The 21,691-nt window shown below is 38.8% G+C and overlaps 1 protein-coding gene across 5 annotated transcripts in view; it reads left to right on the top strand.

Annotated features, from left to right (window-relative positions):
* The first annotated feature begins 5,029 nt into the window (after positions 1-5,029).
* SAXO6 (stabilizer of axonemal microtubules 6) overlaps positions 5,030-21,691 on the top strand; it is a 29,256-nt gene continuing 12,594 nt past the window's right edge. For 3 of the 5 annotated variants that reach the window (XR_015258684.1, XM_086748934.1, XM_086748952.1), the window contains exons 1-9: positions 5,030-5,125; positions 5,636-5,741; positions 8,064-8,425; positions 8,835-8,969; positions 11,074-11,229; positions 13,281-13,414; positions 15,525-15,624; positions 20,386-20,424; positions 20,796-20,971. Coding sequence is in view for 4 of the 5 variants with exons in the window: in XM_086748934.1 (XP_086605060.1) it covers positions 5,108-5,125; positions 5,636-5,741; positions 8,064-8,425; positions 8,835-8,969; positions 11,074-11,229; positions 13,281-13,414; positions 15,525-15,624; positions 20,386-20,424; positions 20,796-20,971 (1,226 nt within the window). In the remaining variant the exon portion in view is untranslated. The remainder of the gene's footprint in view (positions 5,126-5,635; positions 5,742-8,063; positions 8,426-8,834; positions 8,970-11,073; positions 11,230-13,280; positions 13,415-15,524; positions 15,625-20,385; positions 20,425-20,795; positions 20,972-21,691) is intronic. The other 2 variants (XM_086748944.1, XM_086748960.1) reach the window with 1 other exon arrangement.

Genomic DNA, 21,691 nt, shown 5'->3' with positions numbered 1-21,691 from the left:
CAAATACCATGAATGGCTTTTCCTGCTGCTGATTGCCAAAGTTATTTCCCCTTTGATCCTATTATCCTCTTCCCAGTCTGTCCTCAACACTGCTACAGCTACTGGCACAGTGTATTTCAAGCTATTAATAATATCTCTTTCAATATTTGTACTATAAACCATAGTTGTTTTACATACATTTTTTTTTTCAAAACATGACTCTATTGCATTATCATATTTCTTATAGAAAACAGGTAAGATACAGATATCAGCACAGATGACAGACACTGTGGCAAACTGTCCTGATAGATATTACTACCAGAGCAATTTTTAGATGCTCCATTACCACAGTGTTGCCAGATGAAAAAAAATCTGCCTCTGTGTTGACCTAAGCATACAAAACCTGACCTTGTTTGAACATTTTCGCTCTGTCCTACAGGGCTGTTGAAAGAGACTTCTGTCTGTCCACTCCTGAAGGATACCACTAGGAGCACCCCGAGGAAGGGGCCCTCACATTTGGATTCCAAAGGTAAGAGGACAACCTCCTTCAGACAGTGTGGCTAATTCCCGCTCCCTTAATGAGCCTTCCCTTCTAAATGGCTATGTGCCTGTTAAAGTCAGCATCACAGAAGCGTGATTTGTTATCGATGTATGTATATAGCACCTATAGTTTGATAGCAGCATGCAGATACAGACTGCATGCACAGTAAAGTAAGAAATGAAAATAAAAATGACAAAAGTTTAATTTAACACAAAGTTCAGCATGTCTTTTCCAAAACCTTTTCTTAGCACATCATAGAGAGTTGTGGCTGTCTAGCAGATGGCCCTCTACAGTGACTATTAGCCTTTTCTCCTTCCCTTTTGAAGTTGAACTGCATTACCTTGCCAACACAGCTGAGCCCGCCAACCCGAGCCGTGAGATACCCGAGGCCAAGCTCATGTTTCCATTGTTACGGTGCAGTTACCAACGCGTGAGACCATCCTGGGATTACACACATCCTGCCAACAGGAGTTACTCCCTGAGGGGTTGTCATAACAGATTATTTATGCCAGCATTGCACAATTTTGCTACTGCAGTGTGTAAATCTTAGACACCTTTAAAAACAGAAAGGAGAGTGTTTCTACATGATGAGCAGTCATGTAGACTGGTAACGACCAAGCGTGTAGAGCCACACAAATATTGCAAAGTAACACCCTGTGCTTCCAACAGAAACAGAGATCGCTATTGTTTACACTTACAAGTTGGGTGTATGCTTCTGTGCTAAAGGATGAGCAGCTGTGGTTTCACTGTGCTCTCCAGGCAAGCATTAGACCAAAATCAGATCAAAACGACACATGGTTTCCTACTTTCCTTTTTTCTTCTAATGTAAGAAATGAAGTTAGCGCTGTCACCTCTGCATCAACTACACACATTTGAGATACTTTGTTCTGTTTCTGAGCCTGAATTCTACACTTTAAAAAAAAAAATCTTGTGCTTTTATAATCAAAATAAGCTCCTGATTAGCAGATATCAAACTACGGTTTGCTATTATATTGTCACTTCAGAGAGGGAGGAATGACAGAAAGGCCACAGATGCTGATTTCAAACGAGGTCTGATCTGAGACACTTTGGAGTTTCAAGATCACCCTGGGTTGCCACAAAGGCTGACAATCCTTGGTTATGGAAAGCTCTGCAGTACGTGTCTGGCCTCGGGCGGGCAAAAGATGAAGTTCTTAAAGTCACTTTTGACAGCATTTTGCCCTAAGAGATAGCTCACAATGCACAAAAAAAGTGGATGGTGGGCTGAGAGTTGAACCTGTCTATCCACATTTCATGTTCATTTTATGACCTCATTTATGGTTAGAAAGACGAACTACATAGGCTTCCCTGCAATTCAGAATGAAATTATATCAGACAGATAGACTAGTTTAAGATGATAACAGCTAATGCTTTTGCCAAGCTCAAGAACCATTACTGAGGAATGAAGCCAGGATATCTTTGAGTTCAGATCCCTGTAAGCAACAAAACGCTGCCCTTTAATGACTGCTTGTCGACACTGCTGGATCACCTATGTAACTTGAAAAAGAGATTGAAATGAGTACTAAAATTAAAGTAGTTTTAACACTGCGATTTCTAAATGAGTTGTGAAATAAGCTGGAACAAGTTTGCACGAGAAACATTTGCTATTCAGAGTAAAATCATGGGACTCGAGCCAGGCCAGCTGTGCTACTATTCCTCCTTTGCTCCTGTACCAGTAGGTGCCAGAGGCTACAGACTCTGGAGGTAGAAAACACGTTTCATTGCTCTCATTTGATTCCCTCAGGCTGACACATGGAGCGGAGTTGACAGCCTCCACGGCAAGCTGTGTCTAGCCTTCCTTGGCTGGAGGGAGGATTGCTGATACATCATACTTTGAGTTTTGGCAGAAGAGACCATCAATGTTAAAGCAAAAGAAAAGAAAGAGACTTTAGGTTACCGACTCTTTAAGGCAGGGTTGCCTGTGGTATACAAGTTTACAAGCAGCAAGAGAAATGGGTCATAAAAAGGTCCCAATTTAGTTAGATGTAATAGCTAGCTATTCACAGGCTGACGTTCAAGTGCAAGGTGCTCAGAGAAAATCTTAATCAAGCACTCGAAGTCAGAACTCAAAAGGGCTGGGGTCGAGAGACGGAGAAGGTCAAAGATAAGGGTTTAGATAAGCAGCAAGATGAAATGAAGCTAACAGGCAAACAACCAATGTGAAAAGAAAAAAATATATGGGACACAAATTATTCATTTGAATCATACATATAAAAATTAAATTAATTTTCATATGTGGTTTAGCAAGAGAAACCGCATCTGTTGATTCATTTGAACAACAGCAACAAGAAGACCTCAGACTGGAGTAAGTATCACTAAGGCAAAATAAAATACTTCTATTTCCTTCATAGGGAATAAAGGAAGAAGATGGTCAACCTCTCAAGTGTTATAGACATGTGAAGTGATTTGAACTCAAAACTACTTAAAGGTGTTATGTAGCAATACAAGCTTTAAATATTTATTTTTTTTAACAATGGGATCCAATAAATAATACAGACCAGTTACCAAAGAATGCACACTTACATCAGTCCCAGCTAGTTTATTTTCCAGAAAACTGGACACAACCTTTTCCTTCTTTTCAGGATCATGAGTTTGTGAATGCATTGTGACTTTTTCTACACATCATTTTTATGATTTCATTACTTATTCAGCACTCATATGAAAATATTCTTACCAGCCTAAGCATTTTAGCATTCTTACATCGTATTACCTTGAATTAACTGTATTCAGTAACGTATATACACTGAACTTGAAGCAGCTAGTATAAATCAGCAGTGATAAAGAGCATGCAGTAAAGATCCTAGTAGCTCAGCAGTTGACATATTTACTAAAGTGCTTCTTCCACATCAGCTATTCCTATCTCTTAGCTGTAAGGAGAAGATTTAAATTCAGTTTAAATCAAATAGTGCATATAGAGGAATGTAAATTCTATTGTTTCAGGATAATTTATTTTGCTTTATCTTAAAAAAAAAAGGAAAATATACTGTTGAGAAATATATCCTGCATTTCAGGATGGGGTGGTGTCATGTTATGTTTCTGCTTTAAAGAACCAAACCCATCTCTGAATCCAGACAGCCCCAAACCATCTATAAGTGCATTATTATAGTTTGGTTAATTGGAAAACACCCTAAAAACATACTGAAATTATGTTTGGCCTGGTTTCCATACATATGAAAGAGCAGAGATTCCTGGCAAACTTGGAACCTGTATTTTGAAGGAGTTTGCCAGCATGCTTTTCACATTCTGTATCAAGTTTACGCATTACTTTAGAAAATGTACTGAACTACACTTGATTGAACATTATGAAATAAACCACTGTAATAATAAAACAAACTACTTTATTTGGCATACTTAGCAGTTTTAAATATAATCAGCAGGCAAATTAGAACAAAATTACTGTCTTGATCTTGAAATTCATTAATACAGATGTGTGAAACTTGGAAACACTATCAACGCAGCACATTTCTTCCCTTTATTTCCCCTGCTGTTTACATTGTAGAAGAACATTTTACTTTGCTCACAAGCCTTTCGTTACAGATTGGTGCTCTCTCCTCCCTTGCATCGACAGTAAAAAAATTGTTGCCTACCTTTCATACAGGGTCCAACCGGACCTAAACTCTGCTTAAATCAGCAGGGCTGACACCAAATCATTCCTCCCGTGTCTGGCAGGATGCTTTGCAGACACAGAGGTGACAAAGCCCTTGCTCAAGGAGCTTTTGCTCCACTAGAGGAGTAAGTCAGTGACCAGCAACAGGCCCTACTAAGAAGAAAGACAGGGAGGGTCAGCATCCACAGGCAGAGGGAAGGCAAACAGATGGCTAGGCCGGTTTGTTTAGCGTATCTATCTTACCCCCTTTTCTTAGCACCCTCTCAGTTCTTTTTAATTTGATACAGTCAAAGAGAGTCAGGATGGAGATTAGCAGTGGGAAGGCAGTCAGAAAAGCGAGCCCTGAGAGAAGATCTGAACAAGAAGGTGGATTAGGATCTCACCGCGCGGCAAGGTTGGGTGAGGTGGCAAAGGAGGATCGGCACCTGGCACACCACCGCACAGGCTCCAGAATGGTAAGGAAACTTATTTTTCCTTTCTCTAAACGCTATTTTTGTACCAACATAATGCTGCGAGGGTGGGTTCGTTATTTTTTTTTTAAACCAGGCATCTAATATTCTCCTGGCCTTGTGCCACAGTAGTGCCAAGTGCTGACTGACGAGCTGGTAGGCTCACACGCCTCCTCCAGACACGCAGTACCAGCGAGATGGTGCCGTTATCCTGCCACAGGTAAGGGAAAAGGCTTTTAATACGGATAATACGGCGGCCGCACCCTGAGAACAGCGCGGTGAGGGGAGGTGGTGGCCGGCCCCGCACCCAACATGGCCCCCCGGCGCAGCTCCCTGAAGGGAAGCGGCGATGGCCGGACGCGGGCTGCCGTGCTCCCCGCCCCCGCTGGGCGGCCGCCGCGCAGGCGCCCGGCGAGGCGAGGCGGGTCGGGACGGTGGGGGCGGCGGCGGCGGCGGCTTTGCCAGGGGAACGGCGTTGTCGAGGGCTGCGGCCCGGGCAGCCCGCGTTCCGCCATGCCCGTGCGCTTCAGGGTGAGGCGGTGAGGCGCTCCCCGGGTGGCGGTGGGGGCTGTGGGGCAGGTGTGTGCGCGGCCTCGGGCCTCGGGCGGTGGGCCCGGCGGGCGCCTGCAGCCGGCAGAAGGAGGGGGTGCAGCCGGCAAAGCGGGAAACGGGAGGCCTTTGCGCTGAGGAGCGCTGGCTAATAAAGACAGAAAATGTTCAGTGGGTGACCGAGGGTTCGGGCTGTATTTGTTCCTGAGATGTTAGTAACTTAAAGATAGAAACAAGTTTTTTTTTTTTTTTTTTTCGCATGCTTCTTGGAGTGTGAAATTACTCGATGCTGTTTCTTGCTGTTCGGAGAGCAATCAAGTGGTTTTTGCTCTTCGATAGGGGTGGGCCTGCCACCTGCCAGCAAACTGCCGGCGTAGCTGAATCCTGCAATGGCCTTGTTGGTGTTTTTCCCCTTGGAGATCCGTTACCAAGAGAGGCAGTGAAGCAGGACATGCGCCGGTCACTTGACAGACACCTCTCTCTTTGCCACAGGGACTGAGTGAATATAAGAGGAACTTCAAATGGAAAACCCCAGAGTTTTGTAGCCCATCCCAACAGCAGAAATCCTTGTGGGCAGGACTTCGGTCGGATCAGTTTGGTAAGCTCTCCTGAAAGCTGTCCTCTTGATTGCAAACCCCGGTGCTGTCCCAGCCGGCTCTGGTAAGGATTGAGCCTGGGCTGCAGGAGGTCTAGAGAGGTTTGCTTTGAGCGTGTCACCACAGCTGTGTTTGCAGTTTTCACACTTTATACAATTAAAAGTATATTTCTAGTCATCATTTAGAATGTATTTTTGAATGCCATATTATTTCTGGCTACACTGAAACCTTCTTTTAATTAATGTAAAACCTGAAAAATACCTGGTTTCTGACATGCAGCATAAGCTGAGTCCCAAACATGAAACACAGATGCAGTGTTAACCTGTACAGGGTGTGCAGGAGGCATGTGGTGCATGGAAACAGTAAGCAGAATTCTGTATTTAAGAGGAGACTAACTTAGGGCACAGTTTGATACAAGGTAAAATTGTTAAGAAGACTTACAGGGACAGGTAACTGAAAAAAAGATGAGCATTAAACGGAAAAGCTTGTGATGCTGGATTTTAGAAGTCAGAAGTTGTAGACGTTACCATGGAAGGAAAATGTGGGGTTGGGAAGTTGAAGACGAAGGAAATAGCATCTGGATTGGAAGGCCTGTAGGGAGTTAAGGAATGGGAGTAAGCTGGAGAGTGATGACAACTACAGTGCTTTGGAAAGGAGCAGTAAAAAATAGGAATTATTGTAGTGACACAAGACAGATTAACAAAATTGTGCAATTCAGTGCAACCGCATTACTCAGTCTGTGTAATGTCCAATATATTAATTCCTACAATATGATGTGTTCTAGATTACTGCCTAGTAATTAAGAACTGACCACTGGGATTAGGGTTTGTTTTTGGTCAAGATGCTAGACATCTTAAGAAATAATCTTGCTAAAGATTATGCTTTACATACATTACAACTTTCTTCCACTACTAGAAAATACGTATTTCTTTAACCTTGCTTTCTCTAGCACATGGCACTGTGTATGGGTACTTGAATTGAAGTGTATAACTTCCATGAATTTTGAAATATTTAAATATCCAAACACATTAACTTCTTTTTAAAATTGTAAGCTATGCTTCTTTTCTGGTTGAACTAAACTGCAAATTTTACAAGACTTGCAATAAAGTAATGAGTTAACAGTATAGCAGTTTCTCCTCATATCATAGCGGTGTTTTTGTGTGGGCTTGGTGTAGTTTTCATTCACTTTTGCATTAATTTTCACTCCCATCTCTTTTCTAGCCATTTAACCATGTGCATTTTCAAATGCCACTCTTGACACCTCATAGGGCTTGCAGATTGTTTTTGATAATTAACTTATGGTTCTTCCTGTTGAAACACATAGTTGGCAGTTTTAATAATGAGTTGGAACATCGCCACAAAAAGTTAATGGCTACAGGTGCTCTGAGTTCCTTCCTGCTACTTTTCCAGTGTTTTTCTGCTGGAATTGTTTCCTACCACCTGTATGTGTATTTTGACATCCAGACATTCTGTATACCTCTCACTATAGGTTGTTCTGTCTAGGTTGCTTTTTCATGAGGTAGGAGTTTCTCTCTCTCTTAGAAAGTGTTTCTTTCAGCCGGTTAGGGGCCTTCACTTGTTTTTCTGTTGCAGTTCAGCACTTTGCAGTTGGATTATCATTTCCTGCTTTAAATGTGTTCACTCATTCAATCCTGTTCTTAAAATGCTGAGGTAATTTTAATTTTATTTTCATCTGCACTTGTAAAGGCCAGCAGTTCTTTAAAATAATTTGATACCTGGTTTTGTTAGATAGTCTTTTTATAACTTTGCAAGTGTTTTTGTGTTCATACTGTAAAAAGTCATCAGCTCTCTGAGATTGTTTTAAATCACAGTTGTATTAGATGGATAGGCATCTGTCACTGTCCTATCACAGTTGGTGAGAACCTGTTCAGCAAGGAATATTGTGCATGTGCAATGAGAAGTGTTTGTGGCAGTTTTTATCGCATCATTGTTGGTTATTTTGTATCTGTGTTAACCACATGCTTTTCACTGGCTGGGTTAATTTTATGGTTGTTGTTCGATTCCTGGAATCAACTTACAAAAGATTGTCCTGTGCCATATTTGCTTTATAGGGCTTTATACAACATAGTCCTGGAACATCATGTTCCTGTCTCTCTTCAGTGGAAAGGAAAGGCATTTGCAGATAGGAGAGAAGACAGAATTTCACAGCCGTGCCCATAGTTCATAAGCTGTCACTGTTCAAGATACTAAAGTATTTTCTTCTAGTAATCACTTGTATGATAAACTTCCAGTTTGTTTGTGTAATAGAGTGATATTATGTCTGCAGTAGAATGTTTTTGTTAAACCCTGTATATCTTTTTCAGGAATCACAAGAGAACCAAACTTCATTTCCAAGAGAAGGGTACCTTACCATGATCCACAGATTTCAAAGTCCTTTGAATGGACAGCAGATTGTGATTCAAATGACCCACTTGAAACTGAAGCTCTTAAGACTGTGGAGTTGCACACAGACCGCAACAACAATGGTGTGAATCAGGAAAATATTGAAACACCAGAAGGACCCAGACTCCCCCAAAAAGTTCAGTCCCATTTGGTGGATTCTGGAGGTGAAACAGCTCTTGCCCTTCTGGAAAACAACATGAAGAGATCACCTTCTGCAGCTCCACCAAATCAAGATGAAGCATTTTCATCTCCACAAAAGGAATTGGAAAAAATGAGTAATGGGGTAAGGGAAGATTTTTTTTTTTTTTAACTGACCAATATAAAAGTTACCAATCTGATATTTACAGTAATTTAATGCACGTGCACCAATCTCTGTTGCCTAACTCTCTCCTTAGTTCTATATTTTGATGTTCTATGTTATAGCTACTTTGTTAGGTGAACACTCTTGGGTCAAAAGGAATTTTGCCCTTTGTATTCCATCACTATTGATTTCAATTAAACAAGGATTTAGCCAATAATATATAGACTTTTTTGGCTATAATGAGAAAATGTACTGTGCATTCATTTAATACATGCAACCAAAAACCAAACCATTGGTTTGAAAGTGTGCATTGAAAGATATCTGACTTGCAAAAACATTGTAGGAAAGGGAACAATTGGTGTTAATTTTTTTTTTTTTTTTATGTTGTCAGCTTCACAGAGTCCTTCAGAAGAAGGCAGGCATGAATACTTCACGTTTAAATACTTTCCCCAGAAATTCTGAATATCAAAGCCAATTTGTTTGGAAGAGTCCTCATGAAAAGTCACCAATACTTGCAGCTGAGCAGGTAACTTTAAGGAATGTAAAAAGTAAATGAAGACTTTCTTGTATGTATCAGCACAGTTGCTTACTTTCCAGGATTTCCTTTATTCCTTTTTGCAGAATGGGGAGTGGGTCCAAACTTGAATGCTGTTACATGGTTTTTTTTATTTTTTTATTTTTTTCTTTCCATATACGATAGTGCAGTATAATTAGTTTTGTTTCCCTATGATTCTTTATTGTAGTCAGATCTAATTACTTGTTCTTGTTCTCGCTGGTTATGTTCCATCCTTCCCAGCAGGACCATTTTTTTCTGTTTGCATTAATTTACCTTAGGAGCTTTAAGATCCTACTCAATGTTACCCTTCATTTTTATAGTTTTTATGTTATCTCATGTATAGCTAATCAACAGATGAATGTTCAGGTGTTCTGTATTGTAATAACACGTCTTGCCACTGAAATAATTCAGGTTTCACTGTTTATTCTCATGGTCTTTTATGGGTTACTACAGTTTCTTGTTCTCAGTCTCCATCTCTGTGCACGTATACTTCTAGGCCCTGAAGTGCAGCTTTGTAGTATTTTTTCGTTCATGAGAGCTGCTGATGTTTGAAACTGTAATCTTCTGATTTTAAGACGCTCTTGTGACGTTTTCATAAATATCATGAGTTTTTGGACTTTGTAGGATTGGAAATGCTGCTGTTTCTAATCGGACTACAAAGAGTAACTCTGAGACTGCTTTGTGTTTTTGATGCATTGTTACGGACATCAAAACTTATGAGACTCAGTCCATCCTTTGGTCATTTTACAGTATAAAATAGGCACTTCTGCTTTTATTTTGTCTTCTGTCTCTTCACTAAGAGCACATACATTAATGGGATTATTACAGACAGTGCTCTGTCTGTTTTTACCCTGTTCAGTAACAGCTTTCAGAGGCAATAAATGTTGGTAACTAGGATCAATCACTATAAAAACCGTTCCTGTGTTTTTCTTGTTGAAGTGCCAAGTAGGTGGACTTACTTTGAGATGCTTGTTTCCCAGCAGTCTCTTATCCAAGGAAAACTCACTGAAATGCATGACAATAATATAGAAGCCAAAGGACCATATAGGCAAGAGCTAGGTCCCAGAACATCGCCTTATGGAAAATTTCGGAGTGTTCCATTTGATTCTGTTAGAAATCAGTTTGATAATTTAATTATTGATGCTTGTGAACATTGTGCTATTTCAGAAGAAAGACTGTGGAGTCTAAAGTAGCAAACCTTGTTTTGCACAGCTTACACAGAATAAAAATCCGTAAGAATATGTCTATAGGCATTATAAATCCTTAAATAACTAGAACTTAGAGAAAAATCTAAATATGTATACATGTTTGCAGGTTCTAAACTTAAGATTAGGGTTTCATGATAAAAATCAGACGTATTAACAAACTGATTTTCTTTTGATTTCTGTTGGTATGATGGAGAATACACCTGAATAATGACAATACCTTTCCCTTGAAGAGATTCTGTGAAAATATCCAAGTTACCCAATTTAGGTTATAAGTCAGACCTAAACTGTCATAGCAAAGCTGGGGAAAATGTGTGCTTGTGACATATGGTATGGTCTTCTATTTCAACACCCTGTGAGGAGACAATACCTGACCTTGTATTAGGCAAATTCTCTACCTTGGTTTATTGGAAAATAGTGGACAGCTGAGATTACCCAAGCCCTAAGCATCCAGTTCTAAAACAGAGAGCAGTTGTCTGTTACTTATGGACTGGACATGTACTGAGGACTCATAGGGAAGTTTTGTGGCATACATTCTAAAAAATATGATCCTACATACGACTGTGAAAGTCAGCTGTCTTTCCAAATAAACAAAACCTCTGTTAGTGAACTTTAGTAAGAGCAGCATTTGGCCACAAGTTTCACTGTGTCTGACTCGGTCACTTCTAAATGTATTTTTACCAGATTAAGTTTCTCTTCAATTTGTCCTAGAAGTTAATTAGTCTGCACATGCTGTACTTGTACACATGGCCGTCTGTCTGCCCTTATGTGAGTGTATTGCGTGAACTGGCTTAACTGATTTTGAAAATTTAGCCTTAAGATAAGCAAATAACACTCTTTTTGTTTTGTTTTGTTTTCTTTCCCCAAAGGTTGTTTGTAATACAAGTAAATCCATACCTCTGTTTAAATCTCCTGCAATTAGTTCTGAAGTTGCATATGAGAGAAACTTCAAAGAGTCTCCTTCTGTTAAGGGTCCACAAGAGAGAGATGATTCCGAAGAGAAAGAACTTCTGGTTTGTGAACAAGTAAATATCTCCCTAAAAGAAAGGCATTAGTATACTTCTATAATTTTGATTTTTCTTTTCTATAACATGGGAATGGGTTTATTTTGAATTTTTTTAGTTGCATTTAGAGCTGTTGCTAATGATTCTGGACTGAGTAGTGGTTTTGCTATAAAAGACTGAAAATAACACTATACAGCTCTCTTTGCTCTTAGGGGTTTCTGTAGTTTCTGTAGTGCATTTGTTCAGTTTATAATGACATTTTAAGTGTGTTTTTCCTGTCGTCTTAATTTGTGAATTTTCAAGTGGGGTTGTCGTCTTTTTTTTTTTTTTTTTTTAAATTGAAACTTTGTTTTTAGTCATTAGGATAGTTTTTGAAATCTGAATCTCTGATTTATACTCTCATTGGTACCAATGTAGCCTCTTGCTGTGCAGGGGTGCCGGATGGGAAGTCTGGAACTTTTTTGATCTCATAAATCAGACATAGCATGAATTAAAAAAAATAAATATTTTGATATATGGAAGATGCCACAGTTGAAACTGATTTTCACCCAATAGTTGTAATTTGAAGAAACATGGAGGAAGGGTTAGAATTCATTTGCCTTTGCCTTAATAAGTTGAAAGGTAAGTGACTGTATTTAGCACAGGTCTATAACAGGACATTGTGTAGCCTATGTAGGCTCTATTACTCAGTTCAAGACATTAAAATGTCTTTTATTAAAGTAATTCAGCTGTCTGAGGCCTTGCATTTCCTTGTCTTGCTTGCTGGGTCGGACAAACTTAAGTGGACTTTTAGGAAACAGGCTATGGCATTTTACCAGACATATTTAATGAAAAAGAATTGTTTCAGACTGAGACCTTCTAAAAACAGGTGAGAGCAATTTAGGCTGCATGACAGCTAACCTGTTTTGCAAGGTGGACATATGAACATCTTGTGTTTGTAGCAAGCTGCCAAGTGTTGTCTAAATTCCTGCAGGTTAGCTAACCATCCTTCAGGTAGAAGGACCAATAGGAGTCTCTTCAGTGCCCACCTCTGTTCCTTGATGAAACAGAGTCATTGTCAGACAACATGTTCACTAGGACCATTACGGAGGAAAATGCATACTTAACATGGAGTGCCTGTGGCTCAGTTTAAGCTGTTGGTACTTTTGAGGTTCTTAAAGATGATTGTTGACTTGGAGGCTTTATAATTTAAAACTCAGAGCTGCCCAGTGCTTTGAATCTCATCTGGGAATGAGGATTTTTACATCTGCTTTTGCTCCTTTTAGTAGATGTGAAGAAAGCTTGAAAGGCATGAGGCTTTCAGGAAGCATTTCTTTGTTTCTAATATTGGAAATTCAGGTTATATTATCCTGAGAGAGCAAATAAAGTGAAGGAAGAGAAGGCATGAGAAGGGAATTTTGGTGAAAGTTTCTAAAATGGTTTTTGTTTATACCTCTTCTCTGATGAATATCTTGAAAAAGTTTTTGAGGATTTTGGTGGTGTGTTTTTTTTCCTGTTCCTTTCCTTCTTTTTTTTTTTTTTTTTTTTTTTTTTTTGCCTTGAATTTGATCAATATCTGTGAAGATCTCTATCAAAGTCAGAAATCATGCATGGGATTTCTGAGAGGATAAAATCAGTAGGAAAAAAATGTATTTGATATGAAAAATGAACAAGTCAGTCTGACCCTTTATAAACCACAATGGCAATTGCTTGACTATAAAGCTAAGAGTTTCTATTTTTTTTTTTCTTATTTGTTACAAATTCCAGAAATATACATGTTAAGTCTTGCACAACTCAGGTTAGAATGCACAGGTATTGTATTATCTTATTTCTGTGTTTCATGTTAAATCCATTTTGTAAAGCATACAAAATGGATCATCTGACTAACTGAATGTTACATTCAGAATCTTAGCTTTGGCATTTTGCTAGTTTATTTTTGTATTCACAAAGCAGTATTCTTGTTTTTATTAAATATGCAAAACATCTAACACTAAAATAAAATTAACTTTGTGCAAAAGCTTGATGTCAAAACGAATATGAAAATTTTCAGATTGTTAGCTAATGTGGTATTTTTAAAATTATCTTTGCCTTAGAGTAAGAGGGAAGAACCGTTTCAAAAGGCAGCAGAAGATGCAGCAAAACAAGGGAAATCAGAACAGAAACAACCTAAACAAAAAAATAAGCAACATATCAGTCCAAAGCCCCTCTCTTTACATACAAGTCGTGGGTATGTATAAAATAGGAAAACCTAGCCTAGTGAATAGGTGTACAGCAGCCTAATGTTTAGAATGGTGGGTGATGGACCTTTAACCACGCCATACCACAGTTGCTGGGGCAAATGCCCCCTTGCAGCGCTGGGATTGAGCTTCCCATGGGTACATCTAAAGCTGATGTTAATTTCCATCCCCTTCTCTGGGCAGTGGAAGTGGAAGCTTTGTAACCACCCTCATTCAGTTGAACCTTTTATTACAATAATAATATTATTTATAAATTTAACATGACTTAATTAAATTGGTGCACTGCTGCTATTAAACTTTCAGTGAGTGCTTTGGAAGTTGTAATCACCTTTCAAACTGCTCTCCTGTGCTTGCTCCACACCTTAAAACTATGATGATTGTACTTGATGTCTGCTTTTTCTAGTCTATACCACCTTCTGTCCCAGAGTAAGAAAAGCAAATACATGAGTTAAGGGAAAGTAATAAAATCTGTCCCATTTAGGGTAATCTCAAGCATGGAAATGAAATGAAATGGTATGTTACCGAGTGCTATCAAAATATCTTTTTCTTCTGCCGCATACTGACATCGCAGGACTGAACTCATGCTTCCATTTTCTACGTATCTGAGATATGTCAAGAGAAATAAAAGCCCAGAACGGATGTAGCCTTTAAAATTTGTCCTTAATTTGTGTCCCAGTGATTGTTTTCATTCCCGTGACTTTCTGGCAGTGTTAAGGCATTAAATTAAAGATGGGAGAGGAGACTTACCTAGGTCTGAATGCTGTTGGATATTGGGAGATAATTACAAAATTGTCACCCAAAATACTATGAAATAAAATTGCCTTATGAAAAAGTGAGTGGATACAGTGGTTTTCATAGCTCTTTGACATAGTAGATTGTAGTCAATTTTGCAGTGAGTAGTGTGTAAAATTCTTGATCGTTTGCTGTGACTTTTTTCATTTAAGGACAGATTTCTACGTCTTTTGCCTTGAGTGTAGTAGCACAAATGAAAGTTTCCAAAGCAATCACTGGGCAAATAACTGTCAAAATGTGCAATTTCTTAATATGCAGACAGGACTGTGACTTTGTATGCAACCTGCATTGCATGGCCTGCTTTTGCAGCAGAATGACTGGGATCAAGGCGCAGCAGTAATGTGTTTTTTGAGCTAATCCATTATTTTTACACCCAAAATGGAAGGAATTCTGTCAGTTTCAATGAAAGGGACACATGGAAAGAAATTTTGACTGTAAAGGGTTTTTTTTGCCTTGATATTTTTCTTTTTACAAGGTGCATTTTATTCTCTGACTTCAGGCTTTTATTAACTATGTCTAAAGGAGGACTGGAAAAGAGGGCTTTTTCACCCAGTGCTGAATATATGAAAATCAAGTTAGTAATGTTCTGAAGCAAGGCTGAAACCAAAAATCTCTTCAGATTTAAGCTGATAAAGCCACAGTTCAGTGCTTAAAGACTTGAAGTATTGCTTATTGCCGGCTTTAGGTTAGGTGATGTTAATTTTTCTGTGTATATATGTGTGTGGCAGAAGGGAAAATGAATCTAACTTTTTGAGTATTGAGGCCTTTTGAAGGTCAAAGCCAGTAGGACATAGTTAGATGAATCATACTGTTAGTCGGATGTTTTAGCCCCAACAGTTCAACCCACCCATATGCAGAGCGTCTTTAGAGTGGATTTCGTAGAAGGAAATGTCTTGGCCACATTAGTGCCAAGCCAGGCATTTTTACTTAAATCACCTTCATCAGTGGCTTAAACAAAGATGCTCCACTTCACATTGAAGTAATTGAGGCTTATGTGTGTATTATGTTCTGCTAATTTGGCTGTGAGGGTAAAAGCTTCTGACAGAAGAGTGGTGAGGAAAAACCAACAGGAGTAACTACTTGAAGAGCCACCAACTGTGAATGAGCTTTTTCACAGCTTTCCTAGTTGTGTTGGTACAGATGAGCTGTGTTTCAAAGCATGTGTTTTCCACATCTCAGCCTGGCAATTAAGTGCAAGTGTACTTGTGATTGTTGATACAACTTTAGAAGTGCTCTTAAAGAGTGTTCTGGATATCCAGCTTTACTCTTTCTGTCTTTTTTTCCACTTCTCATTCTTGATTTTTTTAGGAAGATGAATACTGAATATAGGTCAAAATTTTTGTCTCCAGCCCAGTATGTCTACAAAGATGGAGTTTGGTCTCGTATCAGGAGTAAAGTTCCTAACCAGGTGAGTATTCTTAAAAAATCTGAAGCTTGAGTATGCTTTGTATTTTGATTTTTATAGACAAAAAACTTTGACTTGTGGTGTTTATAAGATACAGTTTTGAGATTGTAGTGCTAATGACTCAAGCTCCCAAAGGTGAGTATACAAAGAAGATTAGGTTCTGACAATCCAGTAAAATGTGTAGTAAGAAAAAAGAGAAAAGAGACAGTGTGACTTTGATAATATATTAATGTGATGTGCAAAGTGAGGGAGGAGCTTTGTTTCCCTTACAAATCAGAATCATCCAGAACAGAGTCGCTTGAAGTAGATGATTGTAGCGTTGCTGTTCTGCCCGGTTGTAACAAGCCTAAGTTTTCAAAATGTAGAATTAGATGATAGAAGATTCCAAGGGAATAAAAGGAGAAGACCAACATATGTATCAGCCTAGGTCAGCTTGATAGTCAGGATCAGTTTATTAGCTTGCCATGCTGAATCCATTCAAAACAGTCAGCTGAATTCAGTCATAAACCACACAAAACTAAGAACTTTTCTTGCAAGTTTCAGGCAGTCTAAGTATTTTCATGTAGTTTATTCAGCAACTGCAATTAGTATTACGCTGTATAGGAACTCCTTTGACAGAACTCTGAAAATGCTGAACAGCTTCAGGGTCTTTGGATTTTTGAGCAATGTTACTGAGTATGGTATACTGAATTAGTCAAGGACGTCAAAACCGTTAGCAATGAGCTAAGAAGCTGCTGGAGCTAGTTCTGCAACTGTCAGATTTCACCTAAGTGAATTAGACTTCTCCTAGCTGGTGGAGAGAGCCTTCAAGAGACACTGTGTGTTGCTAAATGTGTGGCAAATACTTGAAATGTGAGTTTCTTCATCAGTTGGGACCAAGCTGATGTGTAAGATAGAACTGGAGCAGATGGCTCTAGGGTACTGGGCTTTGAGAGTTCGGAAATAATGTTCTCTGGGAATTGCAGGAGTAGCGTGGTAGAATTCAGTTTTATTTTTTCTCACTGGACTTGATCTAGGAAATAATTTCACTTCTCTTTTTAGGCAAAACAAAATATATTGAATGTATATGAAATAATGAGAACTAGATCTCAAATTTTGAAGTATATTGTAGTTTGACATAATTTATGATCAGATGTTGTGTATGCATACATGAGATAATCTATTCTGTGAGAACAGCCTCATAAGGATGTTAGAGGACTAAAAACAAGCAATATTTTTATTTTGTATATGTATAAATATATGCATTTGACTTAGTCTTACTGTCACTAAGACTGTAGAATAATCTAAATTATCACATGTAGCCTAACTGTAAGCAGTATACAGAATGTTTATGTAGAATATTATGTAATTTTTCTGGTGTGTAGGGATTTAGTCTGGAAACCGGATGGTGCATCAGTAACATACAAAATAGTCAGGAACGGTGCTCAGAATAACTGGCTGGTAGGCAAGTAAAGGGGAAGGGACACGTTGTCTTGGAGTAGATTCTCTTTGCAGCACAGCCAGCTGCGAGGATTCACTGCAGTAGAGTCAAGAGAAAGAATGAGGAGACTGCAAGTGGAAGATGGGTGTTCTGCTTTACCAGGCAGGATCCTTTTTAGATCATATTTGAGAGATGTAGGAAGTAAATATGCACATTTAGTAGAGTGTATGAGAAACCAAGAAATTCCCACACTGTAAATACATGTTTTGGATGTGTCTGACTTTTCCAATAGAACTGCAGAGGAAACTAGAAAGAAGTCACTTGGGAGTAGGCATGAGGAATTAAAAAAAGAATTATTAGCATTTTTAGGGCCTTCTAAATGAAGGAGTTGTGCTGGGTAGCTAGAAGAGCCAAATGAATTTTAAGACTTCTACTGATAACAAATGTGCTTAGATTACATACGTATTTTTATCTATGTGTACCTAGCATGAGCTAATGTAGAAGAGACTTTTATAATTGCAATTACCTGAATTTCTTCTCTCTCTTAGACTTTAAGTCATGTGCCTGTGTGCATCTGTCATGGTTTAACCCCTGTGGGCAGCTGAGCCTCGCCCTGCTCACTTCTCCCCAGTGAAATTGGGGAGAGAATCAGAAGGGTAAAAGTGAGAAAACTCGTGGGCTGGGATAAGGACAGTTTAATAGGTAAAGCAAAAACTACATGCACAAGCAAAGCAAAATAAGGAATTAATTCCCTCCATCCCATCAGCTGGCAGATGTTCAGCCATCGCCAGGAAAGCAGGACATCGCACACAATGGTTACTTGGGAATACAAACGCTATGTTTGTCCCACGTAACTCCAGATGTCCCCCCTTCCTCCTTCTCCCAGATGTAATGCTTAACACAACGTCTTGTGGTCTGGGACATCCCTGTGGTCAGTTGGAGTCAACTGTCCTGGATGTGTCACCTCCCAGCTTCTTGTGCACCCCCAGTCTACTCGCTGGCAGGGCGTTATGAGAAGCAGAAGAGGCTTTGATGCTGTGTAAGCACCCTTCAAGCAGTAATTGAAGCATCAGTTCGTTATCAAAGCTTTTGATCACAAATCCATTACATAGCCCCGTACAAGCTAGCTGAAGAAATTTAACTCTGTCTCAGCCAAAACCAGTGAAGCATATCAAACTAGTTTTGCTGGTAGACAAAGAATAGTGTTTAGCTTATGTAAATGCGATACTATCTGGGAGTTTTTCCGTGTAGAGTTTTTCACACTTGCTATTGTCTTGTTAATATTTCCGTATATATCATTGAGGGTTGTAACTCTTCAAAAATAAGTTATTTGTGGGTGTAGTGCAAACAAAGAGCAACATTAAAGCTTGGAATTTTCCAGTCTTCAGAACAGATTGGAAGAAAGCTAAAGTTAATTGTTAAAACCTCTGTTAATACAAGAATAAAAAACCTGATACTTTTTTTTTTTTTTTTTTTTTAGCATCCGTCCATATTTTTGTTCTAAGAACTACAGGATGGAATCTGGCATGGCTGAAATAGTAGGGCTGAATAAAATGTTTCGTTCACGCTTGAGACATAAGAAAGAATCTAGCCTTTTGACAAATGTTAAGAGTAGATTAATGAAAACATGCATAACTTAGAAAAAGTGTCAAGTGCATCGGTTTTGTTGTAAAGCAACAAAAGTACTTTGGCCATTCGCAGTATAGGCTGCCGAACAGTCCTTTTGGTTTTTGCGTGGTTCTGCATGGCACTGACGTGAGGAGAAACATTCTTTAAAACTGTATCTAACCTCTGCCTCTGATGGGTGTCGAGACTCAGCCCTGCTGAAGGTGCCTGCAGGACATCTTCTACATAAGTGTTTAGATGATAAACTCTGACTGGTTCAGTCTAGTTTCTCCCTTAGTTGGGACTGCAAATGGGTAACTTTGGGTCCAAAGCACCCTTTCTGAAGTTGTGAGCCCAAACAAAGACCATAATAGAATCCTGATATGACCTTAGCTCTAGTGATTACTCCTAGACTGCTACTCTACAATTTATTATTCAGGCTTGCTTTTCAGCAGTCAAATGAAAAAATCTGTTTGAATTATGCTTTTGAAAAATTAATGTGGGCAATTCATAATCACAGTAGGACTCTCAGGGGCCTGTGTCCTGCTGAGATAGTGCTGCCAGCTGAGTCACTGAAGGAAATGGTTGTCCTTTGTACTTCTTCACAATTAACTGGAGACATAGTATTCTTCCTTCCCCTGCAGTGTCCTGTTGCTCTGGATTTATATTCGTTCTGTTGTGGCTATCATAATAAATTTTTCATTCTTCTACTTAAAGTGAATAATCCAGTAGATCAGTTGCACCTCAAGTTTTAAACTCTCCTCTTAAAATGACAAGTATGTATTTTTAATGGGCTATTCTTTGGAAGTTTAGTGGGTCACATTGTTTGATGTTAGCATGTGAGGGCTAAGTGGATTTCCATCTGTTGCATGCCGTTACTTCTAGTGGGTTTAGTGGAATTTGGCCTACTTAACTCTGTTCCTTGCAGGAAGAATGATGAGAAGTCTAGCAAGAAAGAATAATAAATAAGAAAAGCTCTGAAAATGTGCTAGAGGAACTGTCAGTATTACCTTCCTGGTCTTTGACAAAATACTTTTGCTGTGAACCATTTTTTTAGTGAGCCAGAATTCACACTACAATATCACAAAGTTATTTTTGGTCATTTAAACGTAGAAGTTTTGTTGTTGCTTGTTCTTCCTGCGCTTTAATTGTGTTTGGGTGGAGGACACAAGACACTGTGAGTGTTGAAATAGCTTTAACCATAAAAACGATAGTGTAAAGTCAGCAATGTAATGTCTAAAGAGAGGGCTTATCACTTTTTTTTTAAGACTAAACCTGACGTCTTGTTCTTACAGTTACTGATAGCCTAGAAGGAATGATTTTGATATTATGTCTTGCATACAGTAGCACCAAGAGTTCTCAAGTAATCATCAGCTCCCGACTGAGATAAGATTAATGTAGCTAGAGACAGTTGCAGTTTTCACAGCATACGAACTCAGTATTACACATGCACATAGATCTATTGACTTGAAATAATCATAAATTAGCGTGTGATTAATGTATTTTTGAGCGTTAAGGCTTAGAAATCTAAATTGATTTCTCCAAGCTTGGCAAAACTGGTGAAATACCAGTGCTGATGTCTTTGTTTTACAGCTTTTACTGAATCTCAGGGAGGCAGCATAGAGCTATGTTGAGAGGTTTTTGGTATTTAATTTCTTACTTAGACGGAAATAAAATAACAATACAGTGTTGAGAGAAAAATAAGAATTTTAAAAATAATTCTGTATTCCTCTCCTTAGGCATCTCAAAACACCATAAATTCCATGTGGTATGTGGAGGTTGGTTGCATCTAAGTTCCTGTTTCAATGTTTGGACGACTTTGTCTGAGCACTGATGGAAAAACTAGAATTCAGCGCTAAGCTTATTCGTAGTTGCTGTATAACTTTCTGTGCTCGTTGAATGAGTAATTGACAATTTTGCTTTGGCTTCATGGCTCAAACATGCTTACTAAATATACACTTTTGTTATTTTTGCTTTCCTTTTGTTGCATTTACTGCGGCATGCAATTCTTGTGCTGTGGGTGGCCCTGTATTATGAGTAACTTGTCTTTCTTCTTCAGCTGCCATTAGCTAATGCAAATACGTTATAATATAGTAGCCTGTTAGTGAACTTTAAACAGATGTGCAACTTCTGAAACCTTGATGCGCAGGTGAGAGAACTTCGAGAAAGAGCAAAGGCTTACAGGCAACGAGTAGAGGGAACACACTTCTCCAGATACCATCTCAATCAGATCCTGTCCGATAATAACAGTCTCTGGGATGTGTCCTCAAATTCCAGTTCAGAAGAAGACGTCAGCAACAATATCAGAGCACTAGATCTTGCTGGGTAAGGTCGTAATTCCTGCCTATTATTCTGTAGCTTTGAAAGAGAGTAAAATGCTGAACATAGGCTTAGCATAGCTGTGAGATCTTGGATGTTTGACTGTATTCAAGATGCGATCAGACAGGGTGCTAGATAATTTCACCTAGGCTCCTTTTACCCAAGAAAGTTTGGACCACATGGTCTCTTGAAGGCCCTTCCAACCTGGGCTGTTCTACAATTGTGTGATATGTAAATTCTCAAACAGATGAGGGCATTTACCTTTTCACAGATAAATCTGTGCTCAAATTGAAAATGAGGCATGATCCACTTTTCTGAAAGAAGAGAAAGTTACTCTTTTATAATTTTCTAAAAATGCATATTTAGTGTGGCAACCTTAGTCTCATCAAGTCTGAAGGAATTTTGCACTGAGTCATACTGAAGCAATATTCTTCTTTCTGCTGGCATGATATGAAATATGCTTTGCCTACTCAGATGTTATCAATATTCTTGTCAGGATTAATTACTCTTGTGGTTGAGTTGTAGACACTGTGTAGTTCTGAGATGAAGACTTAAGAACAGGACTCGTGCATGTCCATTTTTTGCTTTCTTTGAAGGCCATCAGAATTGGCAGATATTAAATTCCTTGCTAGGAAAATTCAGAATTAGTATTTTAGTAAAATGTATAGATAGCTATTGCTGAAGCAAGTAGGGAAAAAAAAGCCATTTGTGTCTTCTCTGAGATCT

This window comes from Chlamydotis macqueenii, chromosome 1, assembly GCF_036417535.1.
Source record: "Chlamydotis macqueenii isolate bChlMac1 chromosome 1, bChlMac1.mat, whole genome shotgun sequence".
Lineage (NCBI taxonomy): Eukaryota > Metazoa > Chordata > Aves > Otidiformes > Otididae > Chlamydotis > Chlamydotis macqueenii.
The sequence above is the reverse complement of the archived record's forward strand: the minus strand, read 5'-3'. Positions and strand labels throughout refer to the sequence as shown.